This window comes from Colletotrichum destructivum, chromosome 3 (genome assembly GCF_034447905.1).
Source record: "Colletotrichum destructivum chromosome 3, complete sequence".
Lineage (NCBI taxonomy): Eukaryota > Fungi > Ascomycota > Sordariomycetes > Glomerellales > Glomerellaceae > Colletotrichum > Colletotrichum destructivum.
In genome coordinates, this window is record NC_085898.1 from 4,831,731 (window position 1) to 4,859,597 (window position 27,867).

Consider the following 27,867-nt stretch of genomic DNA (forward strand, 5'->3'; position numbering starts at 1 on the left):
AGGCAGGTACCTAGCTAGAATATATCTCACAAGACTATCTGGGTTGTATCCCTAGATTTCTCCCATGTCATCGCTCGTCATAGATCCCTTTTCAACAGAGTACGAAATGGAGATGTGATTATCAGTATACCAACTGTGTGAGAATCTCATTATGGACCCTACGTATTCTCTAACGTTGGAAAAAGTCCCAACCATATATCTAATTCGGCTTGGCGGCATGCCTGCATGGCGTTGGCCTGATACCACCCACCATCAGCATTACTTTTGTGTCTATATGCCATCTCGCTTTCTTATGCTACGCTCCGCTCAAAAGGATACAAAGACCAATTACAACCCCTCTCTTTCCCTGACACTTTCGACGCAGTCTTGCCATCTGATGACCTTCAAGTACACACACTCGATGACGGCAATGACTACCATGCCGCCGCCAAGGCCCAGCCAGGCACCGTCGAGCTCCAGCGCCGGCGACCCCAGCTCGAGCCAGACGGCGATGGGCACCGCGGCCAGATAGTTGACGACGAACACGATAAAGGCCGCCACGGACTGCCGGCCCAGGCCGCGCAGCACGCCGTTGCACCCGTTGATGATGGAGTCGATGAGCTGGAACGCCGCGACGGCGAGCATCGAGTTCGTCGTCAGCCTTTGCACGACGGCGTCCTCGGAGAAGATGAGGCCGAGCTGGTTGCGGAACGCAAAGACCAGGATGGCGTCCAGGATGCCGACGACGGTGAAGACGACGGCGTACAGCGTCGCGGCCCGCCGGGCGGTCGATACGAGGCCGGCACCAATGAGGTGGCCGATGCGGGTGCTGATGGCGACCGAGATGGAGAAGGGGATGTGCCACATGACGACCGAGATGGTCGTCATGATGGTCTGCGCCGCGAGGTGTTCGGTGCTGAGGTACGAGGTGCTCAGCGTCAGGATCTCAAAGGCGGCCCACTCGCCAATGTTGACGGCCGAGCCGGCGATGGACAGCCGCACCGGCACGCTCCACTCGGTAAAGGCCTTGCGGGAGAGGCCGCCCCAGCACTGGTGCGACCACTGGCCCCAGAAGACGATGTACATGAGCAAAAAGACGGGCCGCAGGTCGTTGACGAGGGCCTGGCCCAGCGCGGCGCCCTCGAGGCCCATGCCCAGCTTGAAGGCGAAGAACCAGCTGAAGAGGGCGTTGAGCGGGGCGCAGATGATGAGGACGACCATGGCGCTCTTGAAATCGCCCTGGGCCTGCAGGAAGCGCTTCAGCGCCTCGAAGGCGGCGTAGCCGGGGATGCCGACCAGGCTGACCCTCAGGAAGGATCCGGCCTTGACGGCCAGGTGGTGCTGCTTCACGAACAGCGAGAGGATGGAGGGCGAGAAGACCCAGAAGAGGCCGATGGGCACGGTGGCGATGGCCATGAGGATGAGCATGCGCTGGACGTGCAGGCCGACGGCGGTAAGACGGCCGGAGCCGTGGGCCTGGGCGCAGAGGGTGTCGAGGGCGGTGGCCATGCCCTCGTAGATGGCGAAGCCGACGATGTTCATGGTGGTCAGGCCGATGCTGGCGGCGGCGAGGTCGTCGGCGCTGAGGTGGCCGGCCACAAAGGTGGTAATGACGGTGAAGGAGTACTGCAGCAGGTAGGTGGCGATGAGCGGCAGCGCGTACTGGCAGAGCAGCCATGCCTCAGCCGGCCAGCTGCTGCTGCTGCTGCTGCTGCTGCTGCCGCTACTCGTCGCCGGCTCGATGTCCGGCTTCAGGTGCGGCTGGTCCGACAGCAACGGCCTGGTCTCGCCGGCCCGGTCATCTCGGTCGCGCCGATCCATGGTGGGGTTTATACGGGCGGAGAAAGGGTATTTTCAGGTTTTGGGGAAGTGAGACAAGAGGGGACGAGAAAAAGGGACAGACAGAGACAGAGACACACACACAGAGAGAGAGAGATGGAGAGGGAGAGAACGGGTGAGACCGGGGGGGGGTGACAGCCTACAGGCGACGTGAGACAGGGGCACGCGCGTGGACCGGCTGAAGGTTAAACTATTGGGTCGAGTTCGGGCTGTCGGAAAGCTTGGTCTTGGTTAACTCTATCTGAATCCTTCAAACCCGGGAGCGAAGGGGAGGGGGATCAGATGGTGCAAAGCGTGCGTTGGATTTCGGGGCGTTTCGACCGCGAGAAGGGGGGGGGCGAGTGAAGTGTTAGAAGATTGGTAGGGCAGTGAGAGGGAGAGGGGAGTGAAAGCGAGAGCGAGAGTGAGAGTGAGAGTGAGGGTGAGAGTGAGTTTGAGAATGAGCGTGAGCGTAAGAGAACCTCTCCTCTGGCCTCCGGAAAATTCGGCGCAGCGTCCGTGCAACTGCAACCAAAGGAAAAGCTTTGCCCCGGCATTGCGAGCGGACCAATTAGTGGAGCCAGATCTCCGCTGCTCCGGATCCGGCAATCCGCAAAATACCCCTCTCTTACACAGCATAGCTCGGCGAACCGGTGACGGAGGCTGCTTCGTCTCATTCGCTCCGAGGTCGGTCGGGCCCTGTGCCACGTTGACCCGTTGACCCGTTTAGGGGGCCGTCTTACATTCCCTAGTTCGGAAGCGGCCCCCCCTTCTCGTCCGGCGACGGGAACCGACACATGGACGCGGACTGCTTGAACACAGGCATGGCACATTGAATCCTTGTCAACACCGCTTCCCATTGCCCCAGATTCCTGCAATATCTCCAATTACCTATGGTAAAAATACTAAGTGTTGACGCTTCTTCACATGACTGGCTCCTAGGTCAACACACCCTCTGAGGACCTTAGACGTTCTCCAGAGAGGCTTTGACTCATGGCGCGCCTAGACAAGTGACCTGCTGCCATTTGGACATCTTCAGAGAAATCCCCACTACTTACAAGGCCATCCGACTTAGACACGGGAGATATGACCGTTGTCGACTTTTCTTTCAAGTTTCGTACGAAAAGCGGCATCCCAAACCTAGAGTCAACCCATATGTGCCTCCTCCATCGGCTCATTCCGAGTCCTGACCCTGGTGGAAGCAGCCACATTCCTGACGTCGGCATGCGCGGGAGAGAGGGGTACGCCGGGGTGGCCTCGGTCCCGCTTCATCGGGATGTGGGCGACATACGGAACCATCAACACTCAAGTTGACACAAGCATTGCCCAGTGAACTACAGAGCACGTCGTCTAATATGGCGATATTTGACCCGGATCTCGCTGTGTTCGAATGGGACTGTTCAGAGATTACGCATGCGTCTGTCAGCGTGAACTCTCATAGGCCTGCCCCCCTCGAATATCGTCAATTGCGGTGGCATCGAGTCACCCTTTGAGGCTATTCTTGGCACAACCGTCCCCCCCTCCCACTGGAAATGAACATGGATATTTCGCCCCTGTTCGACCTCCATCGTTCCCTTCATTCTTTTTTGCCGTTGTTTCCATGCCGATTCAGTCCACAGCGGCATCTCGCCTCGCCCCTGGGGTTGCGTGCCCCATGCGAAAAAGCTCAGTATACTTTATTGAGCCGCGCAATGGTTCTTGACACGGGGCCCTGCATCCCCGTGATGTGGAATACCTCTTCCCGTGGGCTATGCCATGGAGAGAGCGGCTGCAATCGTCGTCGTCTAGCTCTATCGCCGACTCTTCTACATATGAGGCCAGTGTTTCTCTGCCAAGCCGTTTGTTGCTCTTGATTTGTTGAGCTCCTCATCTGTTCATCTCATCTACCCAACTCTGACAACATGCGCTTATTCCAGCTCTTTTCGCTCGCAGCAGCCTCCACCCCTGCGTTGGCCGACACTCATTACTTCTTCTCGGGCTTCTTCTCTGGCAGCACTATTGTTGGCGTCGAGTTCGATGACCAAACTCACTCTCTTACCCTCAAGAACAATATCACCACCGATGCGTCTGCCGGCTCGAAGTGGATTGCCCTCGACGTATGGTTGGCCCTACCACCTCGATACCCCTTGAGGTCGATGCTGATTGATATCCTGTAGTCTCGATTGAAAAACTTGTATGTGGGTACCACTGGCTACTTCCAGAGCTACTCCATCACCGACGACCTCGGTTTGTCATACAGCAGCAACGTGAGCCTGCCATCAGGCTGTAAGTTTCGTGACCCGAGTCTCCGCACCCGCAGAGACTTACGTGCAGCACACAGGTTCCAACGCCAACTTCATCGCCTCTTCCACTGCGGCTCCCTACACCGTCTTCGGAACCCCATACGGAGGTGGATGCTCCAGTCTCGCGATCACGGTCGACGAATCAGGCGTGCTCCAAGAGGCAACTGCAAATGTCACCTACGATAGCGCCGCCGGCGTCCACGGAACCTCCTTGAGTCCCCAGAATGACTTCATCTACTCTGCCGATGACATGGGCAACGCCGTTTGGGTCCACTCTTACGACAACACCACTGGTGAAGTCGGAGAGGTCCAGTACCTCGCCGCGGCCGAGGGGTCGAACCCGCGGCACTTGACCGTGCATCCCAACGGCAACTGGGTCTACGTCGTCTACGAGGAGGCCAACTCGATTGCTTCTTACAAGCGCGACCCGACCACCGGCAAGCTGACGTTCACCAACACCACTTACTCACTGCTGCCTTCAGGTGTGTCTTCCCAGCAATGAGTACGAGAAGCTCGGGGGGGGCAAGTAGCCGGCTGACCTTACTCAAAAAGGATACACCAACACCTCCTCCTACTGGGCCGACGAGGTCCTCTTCTCCATCCCCAGCGGCAATGCGAGCGCCGCCGCGCCCAAGTACCTCCTCGCCGCCACGCGCTCCCGCACCGTCGGCGTCCCGGGCTACGTCTCCGCCTTCGCCCTCGACGGCGCGTCCGGCGCCGTCACCGAGCAGCTGTTCCTCCTGCCCACCACCAACAGCGGCGGCTCCGCCAACGCCGTGTCCCCGGCCCCCTTCAGCGAGGACTACTTCGCCATCACCGACAGCGGCTCCAACTTCCTCGAGGTTTGGAAGATCGACGCCGCCGCCGGCGCGTCCGTCACGGCGTCCGCGGTGGCGCACCTCGGATTGGCGTCGGGGCCGGCAAATGTTGTGTGGTACAGCTGAGCCCAGCACTTTGCGGTGGACAACAACGCTGTCACTTGGCGCTGCTTAGCATATGACTTTTGGGTAGAGTGTATAACCCGTTCCGTAGCATTTTCACGACAAGAGATTTAGATTTTATGTCATCAGTGTATGCTGAATATGAATTCCAAACTGTGTTACGGGTGGGGTTTTGGGGGTTGAAGCTCTGATGTTCGTCGCATCATGTCTGTCGTGTAATTTTCTGGAGAGATGACAGATGCTGGCACACACACAAACATGAACCTTCAATAAAAGAAAGGACGGTAAGATAAACAAAAACGCCCACTACCGCCTAAGAGAGCGTCTGAAGCTGCTGGTCTTACAATAGCACTTAAGATGTAAATTCACATGAGCGGGGCGTTTTCTGCTTGCCATTCACAGTTTCTGCCATTTGCTCCCCCCCAGAATGCGACAATTTCAGCAACAGATCCTTAATCAAAGGACGAAAATAGCAGGAGCTTCTTATCCCTATTGCAAGACCCCTATATAAAACTATGTTTTGCCTATGTGAAGTGATCTAACGCAAGGTTTCAGGTATTCTCCTGCACCTCTGTACTAGCACAGGCATCGTTGAATCACATAGACGCGTTGTCTATCAAGAAGGTCAATATCTATATGTCAGAAAACGAAGTATGGCTATATAACCAACAAAAGGCTTCAGCAGGCCGTCTTGGTGTTGAGTAGACAGTCGAATCACACACATGTCTGGGGAGCCCAGCCAACCTAACAACGTGTTCCTTTCTGAAGGTTGTGGGGTCGAAGAAGGGTACTTTTTAAGCATGCTCAAGGAATAGCAACGATCAAATCTTAGTAAGAGAATCTCGTGACCCAGGGGCTAAAGAGACGGTTCAATGCAGAATGTCTCCAGCGTCTTCCGTCTAGATGAACCCAAAATCTGCTTGTAATGACACTCCAATTCAAAGGTAAGTATAAGAAAGTAACAGATAGCTTGTAGTTATTCAGGGGTCAGATGCAAGGCACAATTCTTATGCCGTCTATTAAAGCAACTAAATGAATGTCTTTATTGAGGCATAAACTTATCCAGCCAAAACTTAAACGCTTATACACTACAAATCTGCTGCTTAAGGAGCGTATCTGAAAACTGATCCTCAGGAACCAGTCACGTTCGTTTCAAAGTCAGCTGCAGCTTCGACGCCAATATGAGAGTACTACTCATTTTGAGGCTCCAAGTATATGGACTGGCTGCAGAAAACCATTACTGTAAGCTTTTTCAATACCACAAGCTGGATGGCCAGGCTCTTGGGCCGCTCAATTTCTTCAGTGCAGATACAATTAGCGTTCAGTGTTGTTGGCTTTTTCTGAAGGCAAAGTATGAACAACGAGCGTCTTTCTGCCCTTGTGAACTGTTGCCACCTTTGAGCAACTAGTGGAACGGGCCGTGATTTGGGCTTAGATGTTGCCTATGGAATCGTCGAATGATCTTAGATCTGTAATGGCTTCTGCGAAATAGGGAAATGCACCGGCGCTGAAGTCACTCTACTTTGCATATTGGTCAACACATCTACTGGTAACCTACAGATAGATCTCACAAGCCATCAACTGTCGGCCTGTAGTGTTATTTTAACTTGCTTTTTCTCTTGTTCTAACGGCTAAATGTTGTAGAATTAGCTATGCTGAATTACTGATTGTGCGTTGGGAGCAAGTGTTAAGTCTGAGCCAGTTCCGTTTGTCGTTGCGCAATCCGAAGGCCTTGGCGTCAGTCCCGCCTACAGATTCCATGACGTATGGCAGAGCTTTTGTACGCGAACACGATCTAGGCACGGACGATCACTTGGACCAAAGCGCTCTCGGTTCATAAGTGAGGGGAACCGATGATGCGGAAGTGCGTTTCCGCGCCGGCTGGCCCAGAAATGGCGGGGAAGCCAGGGCTAACCGATGCATCATAGATGGTGGGAGATAAAACGCGGAGTTGATCATCCCCGACTACCCATACGTGCTCAGTAGCAATTTGCTCCTCTCAAATTTCCATACCCGGTGTCCAATATCCAACATGGACACACACAAGGCCGCTGTTCTCACGGTGAGTTACCTCAGACTTGTTGATACCATCAACACCCCCCCCCCCCCCGCTCAAACTGGTCTATAACAAGTTTTCATTCCCATAGTCGCCCCAGGGCTCAAAAGAAAAACCCACCTTCACTGTTAGAAATGAGGCGCGTCCAGTCCCGGGCCCAAATGAGGTCCTTGTTCGCCTCTCGATGACAGGCCTCTGTGGTTCCGACTTGGGAATGGCCATGGGCCATTTTGGACCGGTGGGCAACATCCTCGGACATGAGGGGGTTGGCCGCATCGCAGCCTTGGGCTCCAACATCGCCGCCCTCGACCAGTCGGTCGAAGTTGGACAGCGAGTTGGGGTTGCCTGGACCCGCGACATCTGCAGCACTTGCGAGTCTTGCGTCGATCTCACAAACGAGGGCGAAACTCGTTGCGAAAAGGCACTCCACTCAGGCAAGGCGTACGACGGCACCTTTGCCCAATACACACTCGTACCTCTCCGTTACCTGGCCCGGCTTCCGCCGCAATTCGACAACTTGCCCGATGAAGAGATTGCCCCGATTCTGTGTGGTGGTGTAACCGCCTACAAGGCCATCAAAGGGTGCCACATCACGCCGGGTCAATGGTTCGCGATATCGGGAGCGGGTGGCGGCGTCGGAGCTCTGGCCGTGGCGTACGCTCACGCCATGGGCTATCGTGTAATTGCCGTCGACGCCGGCCCCGAAAAGGGCGAGATTTGCAAAGCGCATGGCGCCGAGCTGTACATCGATGTTACCACGCCGGGAACGTTGGGCGAGAAGGTGAGGCAAGCTACTGGAGGTCACGGCGCAAAGGCGGTGGTTGTCGCGGCCACGGCGACAGTCGCATACCAAGAGGCCTTCGAGCTGCTTGCGCCCTTCGGTACCCTGATGTGCGTGGGCATTCTGTCGGCTGAGGCCAGGGTCAACTTCAACCCTCTCTGGCTCATCGCCAAGGGGTGGAGGATCGAAAGCTCATCGGTTGGGGCCCGTGCGGATATACTGGAGGCTCTTGAGTTTGTGAGACGACGTGCTGTTGTGCCAAAGGTCCACCTAGGAAAGCTTGACGACATTGAGGAGCTTGTTCAGACCATGCACGCGGGCCAGGTAAGAGTTCTCCATCTTTCGAAAAGTTGACAACCAACTGACGTCGAACTAGCTCAAAGGCAAATGGGTTCTGAAACTAGATTAGAGGTAACCAACGAGTTGCCGATAGCGAGTGGTAACGCATGCTCGTCTCGCCTTCGTTGGATGATGTGATTAATAAACATAAATGCATGAACTCATGGCACCATCTGAGACAATTGCTCCGAGCAACATGTTTAGAAGTGCAGCTGGGGGAGACATTAATGAATGGCTCTCAGTCCCACACAACATTTGTGCCTGTGTCATCACAATTCTATTGATTCTCGGTTTGTTTATCAAGAACACTATAGCTTGATGAGCGGCAAGATGAAAATAAGGAACGCCGACACTTGACGATTTTGGAGTTCCAGGAAGGGCAACCACCCACCAACAATAGGGTTTTCCACATCCTTGAAACCTAAGAAAACTTCTTCCAAGTTCTAATTTATTTGAGACTCTTATACATTTTGCTAGCTATACAACCAGGAATCTGTCTGTCGGAATGTTCACTAATACCATTCGCCAGATTCTTCTCATTTGCCAACTAAACCTGCAAGAAAATGGCCCGTTTGCCACTGTTGAATGTCATTGCCCTACTCTACCAAAAATGGTATCTTGTACACAACCGCAACGTCGTTTCATTCGAAAGCATTCAACGTTTCCGTCAGATTGATGTCGATGGCCATGTGTGATCCTCGCCAATATGAAGACGCAACTTGCCGATTGGCGGACACTGCAACACCCGATGCCTCGGAGCACAAAACGAGAGAGTCAAATCGGTTTGAAGCAGTTTCCGGCTGAATGGGGAAATATCACCATCCCCAGGGAGGGGGGCTTTGTGACGAATGCAAGGCCGGCCACTTTCTCAGGGCCAAAGGGGGCGGGTGTCGATTATTCCATCGGCAGTTATACCAGGATGAATCCGTTGTTTCGGGATTCGAGGCTGATCATCACACACTCTCACGACTCATGACCCGGGAAAGTCTCCATCGCATCCGTCGCGTATGTCACGCTGCGCTCTGTGCTTTTCTCGCCCATCGTTTTCGCCCCTCAACAGAGCGGAGTTCATCCGCAAGCAACTCGGGGATTAATTTCTCCCAACTTTAATCGTAAGCTAGAACGATCAGAGGACTTGGGAGAGAAGGAGAGATGATTGTTCAAAAGCATCGTTTTCTGGTTCTGATTCACAGGAAGCACCCCGAGTTATCGTCGGGACCACTGAAGACTGAACGGTTCGTTGTCTAATCCGGCTTTCGGGCTTACTTCTATTCTTGACGCGCCTTGGCAGCCCACCGACCAGTGCGAGTTATATTAGCAGGACGCTAACGAAAATTAAAAGTAATGAATGTCTACCCGCACTGCGCGGGCAAGTTTGCAGAGAGCGGCTAGCCGGACTCGGGCTCTCATCCGCTTCCCGCGCGGCTGACTGTGGCCAGATGGAGATAGAACCAGCACGACTGCGGTAGGCCCGCGGAAGTCTCGGTCTCGCGCGCCAGTGTGGCAAGTTTCGAACATGTCAGGGAGGGGGACAGACACCCATCTCTCGCTTGGGTTTCAGCCTGTCCGCTTCTGCTGCGGAGGAGGGAGATGATGGGAGAACGCACGACCGGGGCCAAGGGTTCCGCAAGGGCGCGAGGGGTAGAACAACGGCTGGCCTGTGGAGGCAACATACGATGTGCATCGTACGTGGGGGGGATGGGATCGCGTGTAATCCATACTTTTTCGTACAGTCTGGGCTTGATCAGCAATCGTGGCAATGTCGTGCATCCTTCAAAGTTTGAAGAAAAGTTGGCAGTTACCAGAGGACGGCGATCTGTGCGCCCACACGTTCTCCGTCTCCAGCCAAGGCATTAGAGCTGATCTTGACCAGAACTGTCTAAACCCCGACGAAGTAGTATCCGCCGGCGGATTGGCGATGTCAAGCCGCTCCTTGCTCGTTTTCGGAAGCTGGATGGGGACTGCAAGGCTTCCCCTGGAGACCATCACTCAAGACATCTGGGCAAGCAAGGGATCCTGAGCTATATTCAGGGGTAAGACCGTTAACATGCATGCACTTGGCCTGAACCTTGATAATCCTTTACCCTTCACCCGCACTGAAGCAGGGCGCTCTTGAGGCACAAGGTGCGGTCGAGGCCTGCCACTCTCGACAAATTCAAGCACCCAATCTTGCCGTAATAAGGTTCAAGGGCCAACTTCATAAGCTTTCCGCTCAGAGTTATGCGACAAGTGGCAGCGAATCGATTGCGTGACCTCGCCTGCAGGATACGCGTAGGTTTGACGTTATCGCTGGCCTGTTCTCATGTCCAGTGCTGCAGACGTCTGTCTCAAAGAGCGTGACAGAACCGCTCGCAGCCCATTTTCCGAAGCGAAGGGGAGGGACCCCCCGTCCTTCTCGAGGCCCCAAGAGGTTGGTAAGTTGGCGACAGACGCGCGCCACAAGCTTGGGATGACATGACAAGTTCAGCCAACTTTCCAGCGAAACCTCTCCAATGCAAGAGCCGAGGGAGCCGTCTTTTTACTGTTTCCCGAACTCTGACACATGAATCCACGTGGAACTGCGCCTTCGCTAACGGCTCCCGGACTATGCAGTGGAGTGAAGCGACAGGGTACGACGTTCCAAAACGCCCATGTTGATTAAGGAGACCCTGTCTTACTTCATGTGGGAACTTTCACAACCAGCCCCGGCTCCCACTCGCGCCTTGACAACAAGGCAGCTTGACGCAAGAGTTTTCTTCTTCTTCTTCTTCTTTTACAATTGGGTAGCATCTAGCAAGACCGCAAGGCAAACTCATGTATCAAAAGCCTCAAGTGAGGTCCTAATCGGGTCATCAAGTAAGTGTCGGCTCACTGAGTCGGTCTCGGTTGCAAAAAGTCGCACGTTTTGGGTTCCCTCGTGCATTTTAAGCTCTTGCCCGGCCTGTCCAAGTTCGGATGGCATCACGCCCATCACTCGATAAATAGAATGCTCAGGGGAGGGAGACCCACGCTTCGCGACGGCATCATGACTCGCTCAACTGACCCGTGACCCAGTCAATGTAACGGGGAGCCAGTGCCGCCCAGCCCGCGGTCTTGGGAAAGAGAGCGCACGGCTTTTGGTACAAGACGTTACCCATTTCCACGTCGACCGTGAGGTCGCGCGTGGCGTTAACCATCATTACTGGCGTGCGGGCTCACGATGGCCTTCGATGCGGCAGTCGCATCAGTCACCCTCACGGGTAGTATTCTCTCTTTTCTAGCAACACTAGGCGTCTTGATTTCTTTCATTTTCTACCATGATCAGCAACGTTCCTTTCGCCATGCCCTCGTTCTGAACCTGACGTTGGCCGGTAAGCCTATTACCCCAGAATCATCCCCCCCCTTCCAGGCCCAGTTCAAGCTGACAATAACCGCTGAAAAAAAAGAGTTTATGAACTCACTTGGCAACAGTATCTCAGGTATCATCTACATCAAGGACAAAGAACTGCACCCGGGTGCCGCGTGCGTCCTGAACGGCATGATCGGCCAGCTCTCCGTACAGGCCTCCGACTTTTCCATTCTCGCTATTGCGGTCGTCACGTTCCTTACGATTACACGGAAAACCTACATGCCAAATACTTCAACCTCCAGAAAAGTCATTATTTGCCTTTCTGTTTGGGTAGTCCCCATCATCACCAGCACCACAGCGACAGTGATGGGCACCATGGAGCCTGTGAGCGGAAACTGGTGTTGGATATCACGAGACCGATCCGATCTTCGATACGCACTCACTCACGGCTGGCGCTTCGGCATAATCTTCACGACCATTCTCATCTATCTTTATGTCTGGTGGTATCTCGGACGACACTTCCGTTCCATGGTCAGCACCTCCGACCCATTATACAACAGCGGCGACTCCAACGGCGACGTCATCACATCATCCATACGCAAGAAGCAGGGATTCGAGGTTATCCAAGCACCAGAGCTGGAATTGGACCAGTTCGAACGACCGAAACCGACCTGGAGCGAATCGCAAAAGAAATTACCGAATCCGCAACACGACAAGGAGACGGCCCTCGGGCTCCACGCTCATGAACTCGGCCCGGCCAGGAACTCGAGCTCGGACGAAGACGACGACGTGGAAGCAAGAGCACAAAGCAACAGACTATCGGAATCCAGGGGGCCGCACTTCGTCGAAGATCCACTGGCCGAAGAACCGAGGCGGAAGATGTCTGCGAGGATTTCCCGCTTCGACGACCACGACCTGGACATGACCCAAGCGTCCGAGGCAAGGTTCTCATACCTGGAACAGGAGGACAAACTGCATCAGAGCGCGGCGGGAGGACCATCACATCTCCAGCGGGACATGCCACCTCCAGCGGCAAAGAGACTCTCACGAATCGCCATGGACTCCTTCGCCTTCGGCTCCGGCAGCAAGCGGGGCAACAGAAGCCGTAGCTCAACCCTGGAGTGGCATCTGCCGCCGTCCCGGCAGCTTCAGTCAAGGGACTTCCCCTTGAACCCGAGCCTCCACAACATCCCGACCAAGCAGGCGCCGCAGAACGTCACTGCGACCATGATGAGCGACTTCCCCATCCGCCAGCAGACGCGGAAAGTCGAGCGCGAAATCAAGCGCATGATGCTCCTCAACGCGTACCCCGTCATGTACGTGGTGCTCTGGATCCCCGGCCTCGTCAACAGACTTATGGAGGCGTCGGGGAACACCTCGCAAAGCAGGGTCTTGTCGGCGCTGCAGAGTTCGAGCCAGTACATCGGCCTCGCGAACGCAATCACCTACGGCTTCAACCAGCACGTGCGGCACAGGATAAAGGGCGACGTGTTCGGATGGCTACGTCGAAGATGACAGCTACGAGCGAGGGCCCGATGGCGTGGGATGAGTTACGATTCAGATGAAATAATAAATTTCAAGAATACCCTATTGTTTAGTCAGAAGCATTATATTGGTTCGGTTCGCTCTGCATATTGGCGTTTATTTGTTGAAGTGAAAATCCGAACTTATCTTGGTGATCGCTAGTGCAAGTTTGACTCTTCTGGGAATTGGCAACATTTGCCCATTTCAGTAAAGTCATGTACAATCAGTTATGTTAACAGAGAGAACAGACATCTGCGTACCATTTACTACAGCAATATCTTTATTTACCACTGTTTGTACGTAGATATGAAGTAACATTCAATGAATAGGACCAAAGTAATGTTCGCTGCAGATGCCGTCTAAGAAGCTCGGGTCATAGAAATTGCATCTCGGAGGGAAACTATCTTTCTAGGGCTTTGAATAAGTTTTTTTGTAAGAGGTATTGTCAGATGTGTATGACAAAGTGGACTGTACAGAGTAAAGAGATTGAACAAGAACCAGGAGATATGTAATGTGAGGAGACATTACAGGACCATCAGGGGCTCTGAAAACCTGGGATGTCTGTATAAACCGCTTTATACATACAAATCAGATTCTAGATCGGCTATTCGAGGTGACACCTACAGAACCGTACTGCGTTTATTCCATTCCCACTCACAGATGACTTACTGCCATCGAAAATCACTCCCTACCAATGAAAGGTGTACTGAGAAATTGCCAGTGCGAAGATCAAAATTCCTCAACCTCAAACGCCACAACCCCTGCCTGCATTGTCATGTACTACCTGCTTGCTATTTGGAGAGGCGATAGACGAGGAACCTCGCACAATGACTGCACGCCACCAACACTTAAAGCTTACAACACATCATAAGCTGAGTATAGGGCGCAGGGTGCTAGTGAAAACTGCTGTAGCAAGGTATTAGATCTACTCGCCGATATAGGCACATATATCACCTATTTCAAATACGCAAAGACAAAAATTCCGGCCTTGAGATAGACGTTTCCCTCCTTTCAATATCCTTCAATAATGGGGGCTGGTTATTGGTCCCGAGAAGACAAGTTCAACGCCTAATCTTCCCCGTCACTACAAGTTACGCGGCAGGGACTTCTGTCACGTCAACCAGCCAAATAAAAGAGAAAAGCATATTGTTGAGACGTTCTATCTAGTTAACATGGAACTCGGCGTTGAGCATGGGATGTGTCTTCGACACATCTCGCGGAAGCATATGTAAACGTCCCTTTTGTGTACGTGGCTACATCTGGGCACGTCCGCAGTTTGTCTGCTTGGAACGACCTGCTTACAGAGGTAAGATCGGGAAATGTCCTACTTGTTCTGAAACAAGGCATATCGGGATGATTGGACGCCATCAGGGCAAACAAAAACCTCCTACGTTACACAGGAATAGAACAGCGGGAACATATCAAAGAGTGCGGATGACAGTATCTTGTAGCGACTTTGGGAAAATCATAGCAACAGAATGGAAATGAAAATGAAATTGGATGGAATTCTCCTCCCCTACTGACACGATATTGTAGGTGTGAGAGTAACAGCAACGCAAACAATTCCTTAATCCCCTCGCTATGCTGCGTCTTATCTCGTGATTCACACGACGTCAGTCCTCTTCATCAAATTTTGACTTTAGCCTACCAACTCCCGAGGATACGAACCACACGGGTGATTGATGGGACTGATTGCTAGCTCATCTCTGACTTCTGAGCCCCCAATTTTTGGGTTTGTATTTCAGCTGCAAACCCACTAGGATGTTGGAAACAAAAAAAGGGGAAAGGAAAAAGTTTGAGGACATTACACTTCATTAGCAGCTGAATTAAACTTTATGGGTTTCATAATTCAAATTCTCGTCTTAGTCAGTGCCAAGACCGAAAGTCAAAGCACGATCCGACTAATCCTCAGCACCACGATGAGGAGGCTCACAAACAGTCACGGCTTGACAGTTGCACGGAAGCCGCGGAAGCAGCGGAGAGCAAATTAAACCGCATCGACTTCCAAGGAACAATACTACAGTAATCTAAGTACACCTTTCAGGCAAGACGGTACTGTCAAAGCCATCACTTTCGAGAGAGACCACCGTTTACTACTACTGCCCAAAACCTTCCGACAAGTGAGACAGAAGAGAAGGTTCCGAACTTCCGAAGATCAGACAATCAAACACCGAACGCAAGATGATCAGACGCATGGCGGTATCTATTTCCAGCTTGGCTGTGTACAAAAACTGTCAGAAACCTTGGCACGAACGCTAGATCGGATTTCGTTTCCATTCCACCGTCTTCCACAAACGCAGTAATCGATGCTGTGTCGTCAGTAGTTACGCGGACAGCTCCAGAGAATACCGTTTCTGTTGACCAAAAAATCCGGAGGGTCGACTCGTAATCAGCTATTTGGAAATAAGAGCGTTTCTGTAAATACCAATCCTTGGTAGCATCTTCACCGTAACCGAAAGCCTTCTGGCCGGCCATTGAGTAGGTCACTGAAGACAACATCAGCCACAGTATCAGATCCTATTCGCTGATAAAATATCGTTCATAATGTGCTTCTAGACTTGTATCACTTGTCGTGTGCAATGATCCAGCTCGATCAGAACATCAATGTCTACCTAGGCAGAAATGTATCTGAGGCAATTCGCTTTCTGCCTTCTGGTCTTTCTCGGGGCAGCCTGTGAGCCAGCCACGGCCGGCAGATCGACCAAGCGCTTTGCAAACATTAGCACCTGCGACATCAACGGAGTTGCGCCCAAGGTGAAGGCTCCCAAAGCCAACGTTTGGTCTCCAATCTCCCCCGGAGACAACCTTGCTGTCTGGAATCTCCTTCACCAGCCAGACACGGGCCTTAATCTCACAGATCCCAGTAAAGCTACGATAACAGACAACTACGTCTATTGGATAGACACTCTGCCCGCCAACAAGTCCAACGTTCTGCCATATCTCCATGGGGCTGCCAATCCGCCACCAAAGTATGCGCGGGTGGTCATTTTCCGAGGCGGACAGGAAGTGCCAGATTCTCAAGAGTACATGGTCGGGCCTCTTCCCGTAACGGCTGACACAAGGGTTGAGGAACTCGACTACATCTTCAACGGCGGTAGCGGAGGGAATATTCCTTTCAACAGCCGCTATTTCGATGCTGCCCGCGAAGCAGCCACCGAGCCGTTGTTGATTTCGGTCATGAGGAACATCTCAGACATTACGTCGGAGCTAATTGGCGGCGTATACCACGGGCTGGGAGACAATCGAACGACTCTCCTTCCAACCAGTGGCACGCCTATGTCTTACGACGGTACCCAAGCCTTCCGCACCGTTATGTTCAGATACCCTAATGCGGCAGCGTATCTGACACCCTTGGACTTTTTCGTAATGCTGGACATCAACGGAACGGATGCTTCGCGTTACAGATTGAGGGGGATCGTCACCAACGAAAGATTCTTCCCTACGACTGCGGCTATCAGGGCTGCTTGGGTGGAAGGAGGGCTGAAGAAACAGTTCAAACAAACGCGGAACCCGGATTGGGCGCTTCTCGATTACAAGTCTGAGCTTGGCGTCCGAGATTTGGAACACAGGCTGGCGCCCCAGAGTCTTGAGATTGGAGGCAAACGTTACAAGATCGACGAGGAAGAAAAGTACATCGAATACATGGGCTGGTCTTTCTACACCTCGTACTCTCGAACACTTGGGCTCATGTACTACGACATCAGGTTCAAGGGCGACAGCGTCATCTACGAGCTCTCGCTGCAGGAAGCTACAGCTCAGTATGCCGGCTTCACACCGAGTGCTGCTGGAACAGTCTATCAAGATACGCATTACAGCTTAGGTACTGACCTCGGTACCTTGGTTGAGGGATACGACTGTCCGTTCGGCAGCACATTCTGGAACGTCACACATCACGAGGGCAACTCCTCGGTCGTCAATACCGATGCTATATGCATCTTCGAAGCAGATGCTGGCTACCCTATCTCACGGCATAGATTTGAAACGGAAAACAAGTATGGGTTCAGCTACCTCGGAACTGTCAAAGCGTCGGCTCTTACTATGCGGTCCATTGCAACCGTTGGTAATTATGACTACATGTTCGACTATTCTTTTCATGTCGATGGTTCTCTCGAGGTCGTGGTCCGAGCTTCTGGATTCATACAAGCCTCTTTCTACCACCCTGACCAGGAGCAATTTGGACCTAGGGTTCAGGAAGCAACCATGGGGTCCCTTCACGACCACATCTTGACTTACAAGGCCGATTTTGACATCGTTGATACCAAAAACAGTCTCGAAGTGAGCCAACTCGTGTTGGTCAACCAGACGCAGCCATGGTACCCCGAGCTTGGTTTCTTTGAGCAGATGCAGCTGCAGAAGTCCACAATGAAGGGTGAGCAGCAGTTCAACTGGCAACCAAACCAAGCAGCCATGTATTGTGTCGTCAATCCCGGAGCCAACAACTCGTGGGGCGAGAAGCGCGGCTACCGAATCATCCCTGGAAGATCCAACATCCACCTCACGTCCCTCGACTCTCCCTGGACCAAGCACCAGAGCCCGTTTGCCAAGTCTCACCTGGCGCTCTCTCGACAGCACGACAATGAGCCGTATGCGAACAGTCATTCAAACGTCAACCTGCCTCTGAAACCCCAGCAGGATTTCCTCAAGTTCTTTGATGGCGAGAGCGTGGAGAACGAGGACATCGTTCTCTGGTTCAACTTGGGCATGCACCACTTCACGAGGTCCGAGGACGTCCCCGTCACGCTTTACAACGAGGCCGTCAGCAGCATAGTCTTTGCGCCCCAAAACTTCCACGACAGAGCGCAGGACGGCGATCTGCGCAACAGGAGATGGATTTCTGTCAACAAGACGTCTGGGGAACTTGGGTTCGACTCCTACGGCGTCGAGCTACCCTCGCAATGCCGAGTTGAGTTTTCAGAGCCTGTTTTGGGCATCAAGAAAAATGAGGGGGGGGCTTGACGGACTGTGGGCGGTTTCGAGCACGACAGTCAAAACTCCAAGGCCTAGTGCTTTCAACGCCTCTTTGACCGCCTCTCTCTACTCCAGCCCTCCGGAGCGATACTCTGGTCGAATCTGGTTGTTTACTCGGTTCGAAGAAAGCCTCAGACCTGTGGCAGGGGGCGCAGGGGTTGTAATGTTCGCCACTGGTTTCCAGGACTGCTTGACCAGGTCCCGTACATCTTGCATTAAACCATCGGGATGCTCAAGTGCTGCAAAGTGCCCGGCATTATCACGTTCTATATAACCGTTAGCCTCCACTGCTGCCACATGTACAGATCAGTCAACCAGCCCTGGTCTCATACCTCTGTAGAATACCAAGTTGCCCGTCCGCTCAACCGCCCGTCTTGATGCCGGCTCAGTGTCAAAGAGGAAAGACGTGTACCCAAAAGGAACTCTAATACGGTTTTCCTCTTGCATGACAAACCTATTAAAGTCCTCGTGGGATGGGCTTTCGTAGTAAGGCAGCATTGAAGGCAAGATGCAGCCGGTGAAGAAATAAAGCGATACCGTCGTCAAAATCGCCTTTGTCCAGAACGGTTTGGCTTGATTCTCAGGGTTTGCGACCTCGTTGTACTTCTCGCCCACCCACATGAGGATACCCATGGGATTATCATGCAACGCTATGCCAATCGTATGAGGCTTTTTGTATCCCAGGTCAGTTAGTAATCATTCCCTGCCAATGTGCTAGAGTAGGCCCGTGAATAACTCACCCGAGTTCTCATGGCGACAGCATAGCCTATGTGATTCTGAAGCCAGTCTTGCTTGCGCCCGGCAACCCTCATCTCGCGATCAGTGTATTCCACACCATCTGGCATGGGACTGGGGGCGAAGTTGCAGTGCACAAGCTTGCAAGAGTCGGTGTACTTGGAACCCAGCTCGCGTCCGACGAAATGACCCCAGTCGCCACACTGAACCATGTATTCATTGTACCCAAGCCCCTTCATGAGTTTGTCGAAGACGCGAGCGTTGTCTTGGAGCTTCCACCCCGACCGCGGCGGCCAAGAGGACCAGCAGAAGCCCGGCATACTGGGCGCAACGACATGGAAAGCCGGGTCGTTCGCGTCGGTTGGGTTAGACAACGGTCCCCCATACTTGGCTAAACTCCCAAAAGGATCCAGGCCAGCCATGAACGGCAAGAAGCGGAATTGCCTCTGGGCGGTCTGACCGGGCATGAACGAAGTGAATTTTGAGGTCCTCGATGGTGGCGATGTGATGAGGCACTTGGTTCATCTCCTCCTGCACATCGTACCAATTGAAATTGGTTATCCAAGCATTGTACAGGTTCTGCGCCCATTGGTACTCAGGGCCTAAGGTATGTTGTCAGTCCCTCGAGGAGAAATGGGTTGAGGTCTCAAAGAACTGACCATAGTTTAGACCGGCATCCGGAACAACAGGCCTGCCAGGAAGCCTCGTGTCTCGAAGCTTGCGGTGCAACCGTTCAACTTCCGCTGCTGGGATATCGACCTTGAAGTCTTGGATTTGGATGTCCGGCATACTTGGTCTGGTTTGGGAGATGCTGAAACAATGACTTTTGCAAGTCGGTCGACGAGTTCTGTTGGATTATCCTAAGATAAATGCAACCATCTCTCGGTATTATCGGATGAACACATGTCTGTGATGCAATCGTAACCGAGGTGTCGGAAAACCTGATAGCCGTCCACGGACCACAAAACGCTGCCCTCAGACCAAGGTGCCCCTCATGATCCTCTTATGATATCACTGAGCATAAGCAATACCTTTTCGACGGCATATTCAAGTCAATACAATTCGGCGGCTGACTAATTTCTATTACTCTTGAACAGGAAACCGCGATAGAGACTAGAGTCTGATAATTTGATGATGACGACCACATGTCCAAGATGTTGGGGGAAAGGCGCGTATCAAACACCATTCAAGAAACCAACATTCCCTAGAAGCAACACGCATAGTAACGCAAGATTTGGCTTTTGTCGGCTGAAGAAGTGTTTAAGAGCAGAAGCGATGAGGGCCGAAAAACGTTTACAGCTTGATGTGTGCCATCACCGAATGAGAAACCAAGGATTCAAGATCTTGTCTTAATACATCACAAGTACCGGTCGCAAACACCGACAAGGGACTGATCCCATAATCGCATCTAAAAATGCGGCGAGATACCCCGAGGCGTCAAGAGCGTCAATGGTGGCAAAGGTGTCTGGTAAGCACACGGATTCCTTCCACTGCTCCTGTGGGTGCCGCCAGCTAGGGGTGCATGTCTTGGGATGCTTAGAGTAGGCAGCTCGAGCTTTGATCAAAGCGCAAGGGGCTAACGTGGCTGAAAGCCGCCGATAACTGACACCCCAAGACCCGCGATCACTGCACATATGGGTTCGTGCCCTTTTCTCGCTAGGATGCATGTCGAGAAGAAGTTGGTGGTTCAAGACCCAGCTCCGTGTGTCGTACAACTAGACCTGTAATTGAAGCAACGTTCCCTTCGCCGCTTTCAGCCAGAAGGTTGAGCACTTTTGTGTGTCTACCCATGTACCTACAAATTCAACCTTGGCGTATTCTGTATGTTTTCCAGTGACACGGGGGTGCTACAACTGTCACAGGGAGACTTGCACATTGACCATTGGCCTGCAAGGAGTTGCTATGATCCTCAACTCCTCTGGTCAAGACCAAACGTTAATGGGATGAGTAATTTGAATCTTGGAGCTTGAATGACACTGTATTTTATGCACAAAGCTCCGTGTATTGTATTGGAGTGCGAGGCATGGCGTTCATAGCACGACGTCTACCGTCTTTTGGCCGCATTGTATACCTGTGCGACCTCGAAAGGAACCCCTTTAGCTGTGGATCCCCGTTTCTACAAACTCAGCACAAAGGAGGCCGAATTCTGTTTCCTCCCTGCCGAGAACCTGCACGTTTGGTGTTTTTTTCCAACCGTCTCTTAGACATGGCGATGAAACGATGTCACAACGCGCATAGCCCGAGCCACCACGAAACTTCAGATGATGGTTTTATATATGAGGCTGCTGTTCTTGATGAAGCAACTTCTGGGTTACGTTTGAACGCGGATGTTTCAAAATATCTAGTAGTTAACAATGGCATCACAGCTTGTGGCCAGAGTTTGCGCCATCGCGGCCATCGTCACGGGGACATCGCGCGGTCTTCCAGAAGCGTGCCGGCGGCAAATTGCCCTGATGGACAAAGGTGACAGCCCGTTGAGCTTCAGCAACGATGGGGTCTTTAAAATCTCCGTCTTTGAAGACCTTCACTTTGGGGAGAGTAAGTTTATAGAGATCTCTAGCACGGGGAGACGGGTTGGCTTGGGAACTTCGTTTGCTGATAGCAGGTTGCAGATGCATGGGAGGCGTGGGGCCCTGCGGCAGACATCAAGACTGTCGGGGTTATCAAAAAGGTGCTTGACGATGAGAAACCGGACCTGGTGGTGTTGAACGGCGACCTCATCACTGGCGAGAACGCATATCTGGAAAACGCCACCTTCGTCCTCGACCAGCTAGTCAAACCGATGGTCGAGCGCGAGCTCCCGTGGGCGAGCACCTACGGTAACCACGACTATCAACTCAACATCACGGGGAGCGACATCATGGCGAGGGAGAAGCAGTGGCCCAACGCCCGCACGCAGAAGATGGTCTCGAACCCCAATGCCGGGGTGTCCAATTACTACCTCCCAGTCTACCCGTCCGATTGCACGAAGGACGACTGTAAGCCCGAGGTGATTCTCTGGTTCTTCGACAGCAGGGGCGGCTTCGCGTACATGCAGACCAACCCGGACGACTCGGTGAAGATGGTCGGCCAACCGAACTGGGTTGACGGGAGCGTCGTCGACTGGTTCAAGTCGACGAGCGCCGACCTCAACAAGAAGCACAACGCAAAGATCCCCGGCGTCGCCTTCGTTCACATCCCGCCCAAGGTGTCGCGGGCCATCCAGGACAAGGGGATCGACGCCGAGAAGAACCCGGGCATCAACGACGACAAGCCGCTGTCGCACCAGGCCGAAGGGTGGTGCGACGACGGTAGCCAGAAGACCAGCTGCCGCTACGGCGGCCAGGACGTCGCGTTCATGAAGGCCATCTCGGAGAGCCAGGGCGTGATCGGGGTCTTCAGCGGCCACGACCACGGCAACAGCTGGTGCACCAAGTGGAAGGGCAAGGTGGACGGCGTGGCGGTGGACGGGACGGGCGTGAACCTGTGCTTCGGCCAGCGCACCGGGTACGGCGGGTATGGCAACTGGATTCGCGGCTCGCGGCAGCTCTTCTTGACGCGGGACATGTTGGCCAAGGGCGAGCTCGACACGTCCATTCGACTGGAGTCTGGCACCGTTGTTGGCTCGGTGACCTTGAACTCGACCTATGGCGAGGACAAGTACCCCACCACTCCGAATGACAGGACCTGACGGAAACGAAGATACATCATCGTGGGTCAGTCTGTAAGGCCTTCTGGGGATCTTTGTTGTCTTTAAAATAAACTTGCGAAGTTTTCGTAATTGTGCGTCGTTCCCAGTATTCACGATAGGCATTGAGCAATACCCAACCTGCTGTTTCTAGCATACGCTCTCGTTCGTTCCACTGTCTGTCTCTAGCTTCTGATTCTTTCACTCAGTCTGACAACTCTTTAAAAGCAATCAACAAATACATTAGTGACCGGTGCGATGGAACGAACGGCAATAATCTCATCGTAACCGCTTACCTGCCAAGTAACAAAAGGCTAAATGCCCAAAGTCTATCTTTCTTCATCCAAAAACAGAATAGAGAGAGACTTTGAGCAACCAGCAAAAGTTAGTGACCAGCATGGGGGTCGAACCCACAATCTCCTGATTCCACGGTATATCGTAGTCAGACGCCTTGCCATTGGGCCAACCGGCCAGACAATTCAGAACACCTGAGGTGCTCATCTGTGCTGTGTCGATCCTTCTAGTGAGTTTATACTTGACTCAGAAGCCTTCAGAACATCACAAACACAATCTCATTCCCACGAACTGCACCCTAGTCAGGCCCTGGTCCATCGGGTCACTATCAAGATGGGCTCTCTGTCTGGAGTTGCATGCATAGACCCCACCACCAAGAGAAGACATCCCAGTCACCGCCACCTTGTTGCCCGTTGGACCTGACCTGATTCCTCCTGTTGGCCTGTCCTGTTGGCGAAGAGCGAGGGATCGATCAAAACCCCCTAGTCACGCTCGTTGGTTGGACGAATAGGATACCAGAAACGCCCCGGTCCCAAGACAATATCCCGCACACCTCGAACCAACAATGAATGAAACCAACAACATGTTACCTAGTCCACGCGTGCATATCGCCCCCCCCCTCCTCCCCCGGTGGGTTCGTCGAACCCAACCTGTTCAAAGTGTACCCGACTACCCGTTCTCATTCTCCCACCTATTCCTCCTCACGCCCCCCCGCACCACCTACTTGGACTCTCCAAGCACCGCACCCGGCAGTCTGGATCGAGCTAAAATCTCGCCTCGGCGTTTTTCTCTACCCTCCTCTTCTTATTTGCCCAGGAAAAGTAATGGACAGCGATGGGATAGAATGGGCTAGAGACGAAGTAAGTCAAACATGAACTCGGTCACTCACACGGCCTAGTGATCTGTGCTGCTGTGCGTCATTGACGAGATGCTGACGGCGTGCAGAGCACACACGTTGACGACATGGACTCCGACGTCGACTCCGCGATCGACGAGGTAGGCCACCACGAGAATATCCCTCACAGCTGAGCCGAATCCCACCTGATGATAGCAGGCAACCGGACAGACCGATTTGCTCTCCTTGACGTCGAGCATCCTCGATTACCAGTTCGAAAACGGCAGGTCATACCACTCCATGAGCCAAGGCAGTTGAGTCATCCACCCACGGGCCGTCGCGGCCATGATGTGTGCACCCGTGTTAATGACCGGCAGAATATGCCTACCCGAATGATGATGTATTTTCCATTCCTCCCTTTGGACTTTGTCTGTGGCAGCAGCAGCGGCAACGCAGGAACTTGTTGTTAATCTGACAGTGAAATGCGTCTAGCAAGAGCTTATACGCTACGGTATGGTTGAACCAAATCCACAATGCCCGCCCCAACCAAGCATGGAGTTCGTAGAGACGCTCACGCAGACCAGATCTTCAGCACCACATCTGGTTGATCACCCTGGACGGAGAGCTGGGAACTAGTCCGGGCAGACATACGGCGAAGAGAGTGCTGGATATGGGCACGGGGACTGGTATCTGGGCCATCGACTTTGGTCAGTGTTGGGTCTTTTTCCGTGTTTGGGAGATTAGGGTTCGAGCTGACTTACTCCGCCAGCCGACGCATATCCTGGCGCCGAGGTAAAGATTTTAGGAATGACGAAGTCTTCCAGCAGAGTGTCGAGAACTGACTCGTTCCAAGGTTATTGGTGTAGACCTGAGTGCTATCCAGCCTGAGCTGTGGGTTTGACGCATGGCAATTCGCGTACTCGTTCGTCCTCGTTAACACACTTCTTCCCTGTCCAGATTGCCAGCCAATTGCAGTTTCGAGATTGACGACCTTGAGCTCGATTGGGAGTGGAACCAACCCTTCGATTACATCTTCAACCGCTCTGTCGCAGGCAGTTGGTCGAATTTCCGGTCCATCATTCAAAAGGCCTATGAGTATGAACTCCCCTGCTCGTCCGTTTACCACTTCCCGTCCCCGCTCTTCCCCGTACTCCCATCGACAGAGAAGAGGTTGACTTTTTGGGTGTAGCAACTTGGAGCCAGGCGGCTATTTCGAGATCCAAGACCTGGAACTCCCGTCGTACTGCGACGACGGCACCGTGCCCCCGACGGCGGCCCTCTACCGGTGGCAGAACGCGCTCGTGGACGCCTCCAACGAGATCGGCCGGCCCCTCAACTACGCGCCGTCCTCCCTGGACGACCTCCGGGACGTCGGCTTCGTTGAGATCCGCCACCAGGTCTTCCAGTGGCCGTTCAACTCGTGGCCCGAGGACCCCAAGCTGAAGGAGATCGGCCGCTGGAACTGCGCGAACCTGGACATGGGGCTCGAGGGCTTCTCGCTGGCGCTGATGACGAGGGTCAAGGGGTGGACGCGGGACGCCGTCGAGGAGTTGTGCGAGGAGGTCAAGAGGGAGGTCCTGGACACGAGGTTGCACGCATACTGGAAACAGTGGGTTTTGTTCTTCCCTCATTTTTTCCTCTTCTTTAATCATGTTGTAGAATCCGCTAACCACCATTGCTAGGCACGTTATATATGCCAGAAAACCCGGCGGAGCGCCGTCCTGAGTGTCTGAGAAACCCCATCTTGTTATATTTGTCTTGAAGGAGCATATCAAAGACCACCAATAAATACCATTTGCTACGCACGCCAGCCCAAGATTGGCCGGTCAAGCAACATGAGTTCTCGAGGGCTCCCGAAAAGGAGGCTGAAGTAAAATAGCAAACAAGTTTGAGAACGGAATGGGGTTGCCACCAAGTGTCAAGGAAGCGGAAAACATGGATCGTGGAGAGGCAGCTATTGTAGCTCATCTCAGGGTGCCCATCTTTGGACGTGGCGGAAGCGATTAAGTCGGGCAATACCTGCAGTGAGAAGCTATGTATGTCTTTATTTCCTCGTGTTTATGTAACCTCTCAAGGGGGGGAAGATGATACAGTTGTTGTAGTATATACAATTGAAAAAAGGAGCACAAACACGCCGTCTCAAACCCTTGTGTACATCCCGTGTACCCGCTCGCTCGTTCGCCCTCTGCACCCACGATATTCTTACACACCTCGGGGGGGGGGGGGAGCCTTGTCTACTGCTCGGGCCCGTCAATGGCCTCGGCATCCAGCTCGGCCCTGGCGACGCGCCTCATCTTGACGCCGCCGCGGGTGGCCCAGTACTGCTGGAGCCTCCGCAGGACCTCCTCCTCGTTGTTGTAGGGCTGCAGGGAGGCCATGAACTGGACCTTCCGGACGATGGCGTCGGTGCTGAAGGCGGCGGCGGAGACGGGGACGGCCCTCCAGCGGGCCTCCATGGGGTCGGCGAAGGAGGTCTCGTTGTAGCCCAGGTCGGCGAGGGCGGTGACATTGAAGGCGGCCATCATCTCGTGGTCCTCGTGGATGAGGTTGTGGCAGTGGAACATGTAGACGCCGTCCCAGGGGGCATAGTGGGCCTCGACGCGGACGACCTCGCCGGCGTCGAGCCAGACGACGTCCTTGAGGCCGGCGGCCTCGTAGGGGAGGACGGGCCGCTTGGCCTTTGTGCGGCTGAGGATGCGGAAGTCGACGAGGTGGACGTGGATGGGGTGCGTCCAGCCGCCGCCGCCGTTCTCGAACTCCCAGATCTCGACGGTGCCGCGGGGCACGCGGGCGAGGATGCGGTTCTGGACGTCGCTGAAGCCGACGCCGTTGATCTTCCAGAGGCCGTTCTGGCGGTGGAACTCGAAGTGGCGGTCGACGCCGTTGCCCTGACGCGGCGGGAAGGGGACGTCGCGCAGGCGGGCCGGGACGACGGAGGTGTCGGCGACGGGGCCGCGGCCGACGACGAAGCGCATGACCCGGTCGGTGAAGCCGTAGTCCTTGTCCTTGCCGACGTCCTCCTGGTTCAGGAGGGTGATGTTCTGCCCGGCGTGCTTGGAGAAGTCGAAGACGACCTCCCAGCGCTCGGCCATGGACATGGTTAGGGTGCTCGTGGTGATGGGGCCCGTGAGCAGGCCGGCGTCCGAGGCGATGACCTGGAAGGGGATGTTGGCGCCGCCGGTCTGGCGCTTGAAGTAGAGGATGAAGGAGCGGGAGACGGCGGCGTTGAGGAAGCGGAGGCGGTACTTGCGCGGCTCGACCTTGAAGAAGGGCCACGGCTGGCCGTTGACGTGGATGACGTCGCCCCAGAGGCTGTCGGTCTCGCCGGCGGGGGAGAAGAGGGAGCCGTCGTTGTTGTACTGCTTGGAGGACAGCACCAGGGGGATGTCGTTCACGCCATAGGCGTTCGGGAGGCCGAGCGCGTCCTCGGCGGGGTCCTGGATGATGTAGGCGCCGGCCTGTCCGAAGTAGGCGTTCACCGCCGTCTGCGATTGTGTGGTCAGTAAATGCCTCTGTTTGGGGTTTTCTGTAGAGAGAAAGAAAGAAGGGATGTGGCCGAAAGATCATACAATGTCCATGGCGTGGTCGTGATACCACAAGAAGCGGCCGCTCTGGCTGTTGGGGTAGTAGTAGTCCTTGTACTGCCCGGGCAAGATCCTATCCTCGGCCCAGCCGTCCCAGGGAGCCCTCTTTCACACACAAAAGTCAGTTGGTTGTTTTTGTTTGTTGCGGCACCAACAGAAGTGGGATAGCTCTCAAGACTTACAGAGGGCGAGCCATGGAGATGGACGGCGCTTGGCAGAACAGCTTTGTTGGTGAACCTGACAACCGTCTCACGGCCCCTGGGGACCAGGAACGTGGGACCGGGGGAGATGCCGTCGTAGCCAACGAGCGAAGTCAGTCCCTTGTTGGGGTAGACCTGCTGCTTGAAGGGCACGATGTCGATCTCGTAGTAGTCGATCTGCTTGTTGGTGACCGGGTTGGTGACGGACCTAGGGTCATGTCAGTGACTCGTTTGCTGTTGTGTGTTGCGGTACATCGTTTGAAAGAGAGAGAGAGAGAGAGTGTGTGTGTTTGTGTGTGCGAGAGAGAGAGTGAGAGAGAGAGAGAGAGAGAGACAGAGAGACAGAGGGAAAGAGAGTGAACGTGTGTGTGTGAATGTGGGTGTAAGGTCTCTTACAGCTTCGGCTTCTTTACGGGCGGGATGGGCAGAGGAAACTGGTAGAAGAACCGGTACTCGGGACTCAACCAGTCCTTGGCCGACGACCCTTCGAAAAGGGCCAGGGCGGCCACGAGGTGAGAGGCCTTGAAGAACATGGCTGACGAGAAGATCAAGGAAAC

At 53.8% G+C, this 27,867-nt stretch overlaps 10 protein-coding genes across 10 annotated transcripts; 6 read left to right on the plus strand and 4 right to left on the minus strand.

Moving 5' to 3' along the window:
• Nucleotides 1-66: 66 nt before the first annotated feature.
• On the minus strand, nt 67-2,233 carry CDEST_05572 (Putative multi antimicrobial extrusion protein). Its single transcript, XM_062921731.1, has one exon. The coding sequence runs from the start codon at nt 1,798-1,800 to the stop codon at nt 328-330; it is 1,473 nt and encodes a 490-aa protein (XP_062777782.1). The 5' UTR covers nt 1,801-2,233; the 3' UTR covers nt 67-327.
• An 886-nt stretch (nt 2,234-3,119) lies between these two features.
• On the plus strand, nt 3,120-5,023 carry CDEST_05573 (Putative WD40/YVTN repeat-like-containing domain superfamily, lactonase, 7-bladed beta propeller; the record flags this gene model as incomplete). Its single annotated transcript, XM_062921732.1, has 4 exons — nt 3,120-3,893; nt 3,954-4,062; nt 4,118-4,561; nt 4,632-5,023. Exons 1-4 carry the CDS (start codon nt 3,699-3,701, stop codon nt 5,021-5,023), a joined length of 1,140 nt encoding a protein of 379 aa, XP_062777783.1. The 5' UTR covers nt 3,120-3,698.
• A 1,912-nt stretch (nt 5,024-6,935) lies between these two features.
• On the plus strand, nt 6,936-8,361 carry CDEST_05574 (Putative alcohol dehydrogenase, zinc-type, GroES-like superfamily, NAD(P)-binding domain superfamily). The gene is made up of 3 exons (XM_062921733.1): nt 6,936-7,082; nt 7,168-8,181; nt 8,234-8,361. The coding sequence occupies exons 1-3, from the start codon at nt 7,053-7,055 to the stop codon at nt 8,264-8,266; spliced, it is 1,077 nt and encodes a 358-aa protein (XP_062777784.1). The 5' UTR covers nt 6,936-7,052; the 3' UTR covers nt 8,267-8,361.
• Nucleotides 8,362-11,340: 2,979 nt separating this feature from the next.
• CDEST_05575 (uncharacterized protein) lies at nt 11,341-13,264 on the plus strand. Its single transcript, XM_062921734.1, has 2 exons — nt 11,341-11,525; nt 11,601-13,264. The coding sequence occupies exons 1-2, from the start codon at nt 11,375-11,377 to the stop codon at nt 13,016-13,018; spliced, it is 1,569 nt and encodes a 522-aa protein (XP_062777785.1). The 5' UTR covers nt 11,341-11,374; the 3' UTR covers nt 13,019-13,264.
• A 2,385-nt stretch (nt 13,265-15,649) lies between these two features.
• On the plus strand, nt 15,650-17,983 carry CDEST_05576 (Putative copper amine oxidase; the record flags this gene model as incomplete). The annotated part of the gene is made up of 1 exon (XM_062921735.1): nt 15,650-17,983. The coding sequence occupies one exon, from the start codon at nt 15,650-15,652 to the stop codon at nt 17,981-17,983; it is 2,334 nt and encodes a 777-aa protein (XP_062777786.1).
• A 78-nt stretch (nt 17,984-18,061) lies between these two features.
• Nucleotides 18,062-19,197, minus strand: CDEST_05577 (Putative epoxide hydrolase, alpha/Beta hydrolase; the record flags this gene model as incomplete). Its single annotated transcript, XM_062921736.1, has 3 exons — nt 18,062-18,261; nt 18,328-18,664; nt 18,736-19,197. The coding sequence occupies 3 exons, from the start codon at nt 19,195-19,197 to the stop codon at nt 18,062-18,064; spliced, it is 999 nt and encodes a 332-aa protein (XP_062777787.1).
• A 148-nt stretch (nt 19,198-19,345) lies between these two features.
• CDEST_05578 (Putative alpha/Beta hydrolase) lies at nt 19,346-19,519 on the minus strand (the record flags this gene model as incomplete). Its single annotated transcript, XM_062921737.1, has 1 exon — nt 19,346-19,519. The coding sequence occupies one exon, from the start codon at nt 19,517-19,519 to the stop codon at nt 19,346-19,348; it is 174 nt and encodes a 57-aa protein (XP_062777788.1).
• Nucleotides 19,520-21,084: 1,565 nt separating this feature from the next.
• CDEST_05579 (Putative calcineurin-like phosphoesterase domain, ApaH type, metallo-dependent phosphatase) lies at nt 21,085-22,400 on the plus strand (the record flags this gene model as incomplete). Its single annotated transcript, XM_062921738.1, has 2 exons — nt 21,085-21,268; nt 21,343-22,400. The coding sequence occupies 2 exons, from the start codon at nt 21,085-21,087 to the stop codon at nt 22,398-22,400; spliced, it is 1,242 nt and encodes a 413-aa protein (XP_062777789.1).
• A 1,115-nt stretch (nt 22,401-23,515) lies between these two features.
• Nucleotides 23,516-25,251, plus strand: CDEST_05580 (Putative S-adenosyl-L-methionine-dependent methyltransferase superfamily; the record flags this gene model as incomplete). Its single annotated transcript, XM_062921739.1, has 11 exons — nt 23,516-23,551; nt 23,637-23,687; nt 23,746-23,839; nt 23,904-23,926; nt 24,019-24,037; nt 24,111-24,233; nt 24,296-24,318; nt 24,380-24,417; nt 24,484-24,621; nt 24,716-25,135; nt 25,209-25,251. The coding sequence occupies 11 exons, from the start codon at nt 23,516-23,518 to the stop codon at nt 25,249-25,251; spliced, it is 1,008 nt and encodes a 335-aa protein (XP_062777790.1).
• Nucleotides 25,252-25,760: 509 nt separating this feature from the next.
• On the minus strand, nt 25,761-27,843 carry CDEST_05581 (Putative cupredoxin, multicopper oxidase; the record flags this gene model as incomplete). Its single annotated transcript, XM_062921740.1, has 4 exons — nt 25,761-27,011; nt 27,096-27,215; nt 27,293-27,518; nt 27,707-27,843. The coding sequence occupies 4 exons, from the start codon at nt 27,841-27,843 to the stop codon at nt 25,761-25,763; spliced, it is 1,734 nt and encodes a 577-aa protein (XP_062777791.1).
• Between the last annotated feature and the right edge of the window lie 24 nt (nt 27,844-27,867).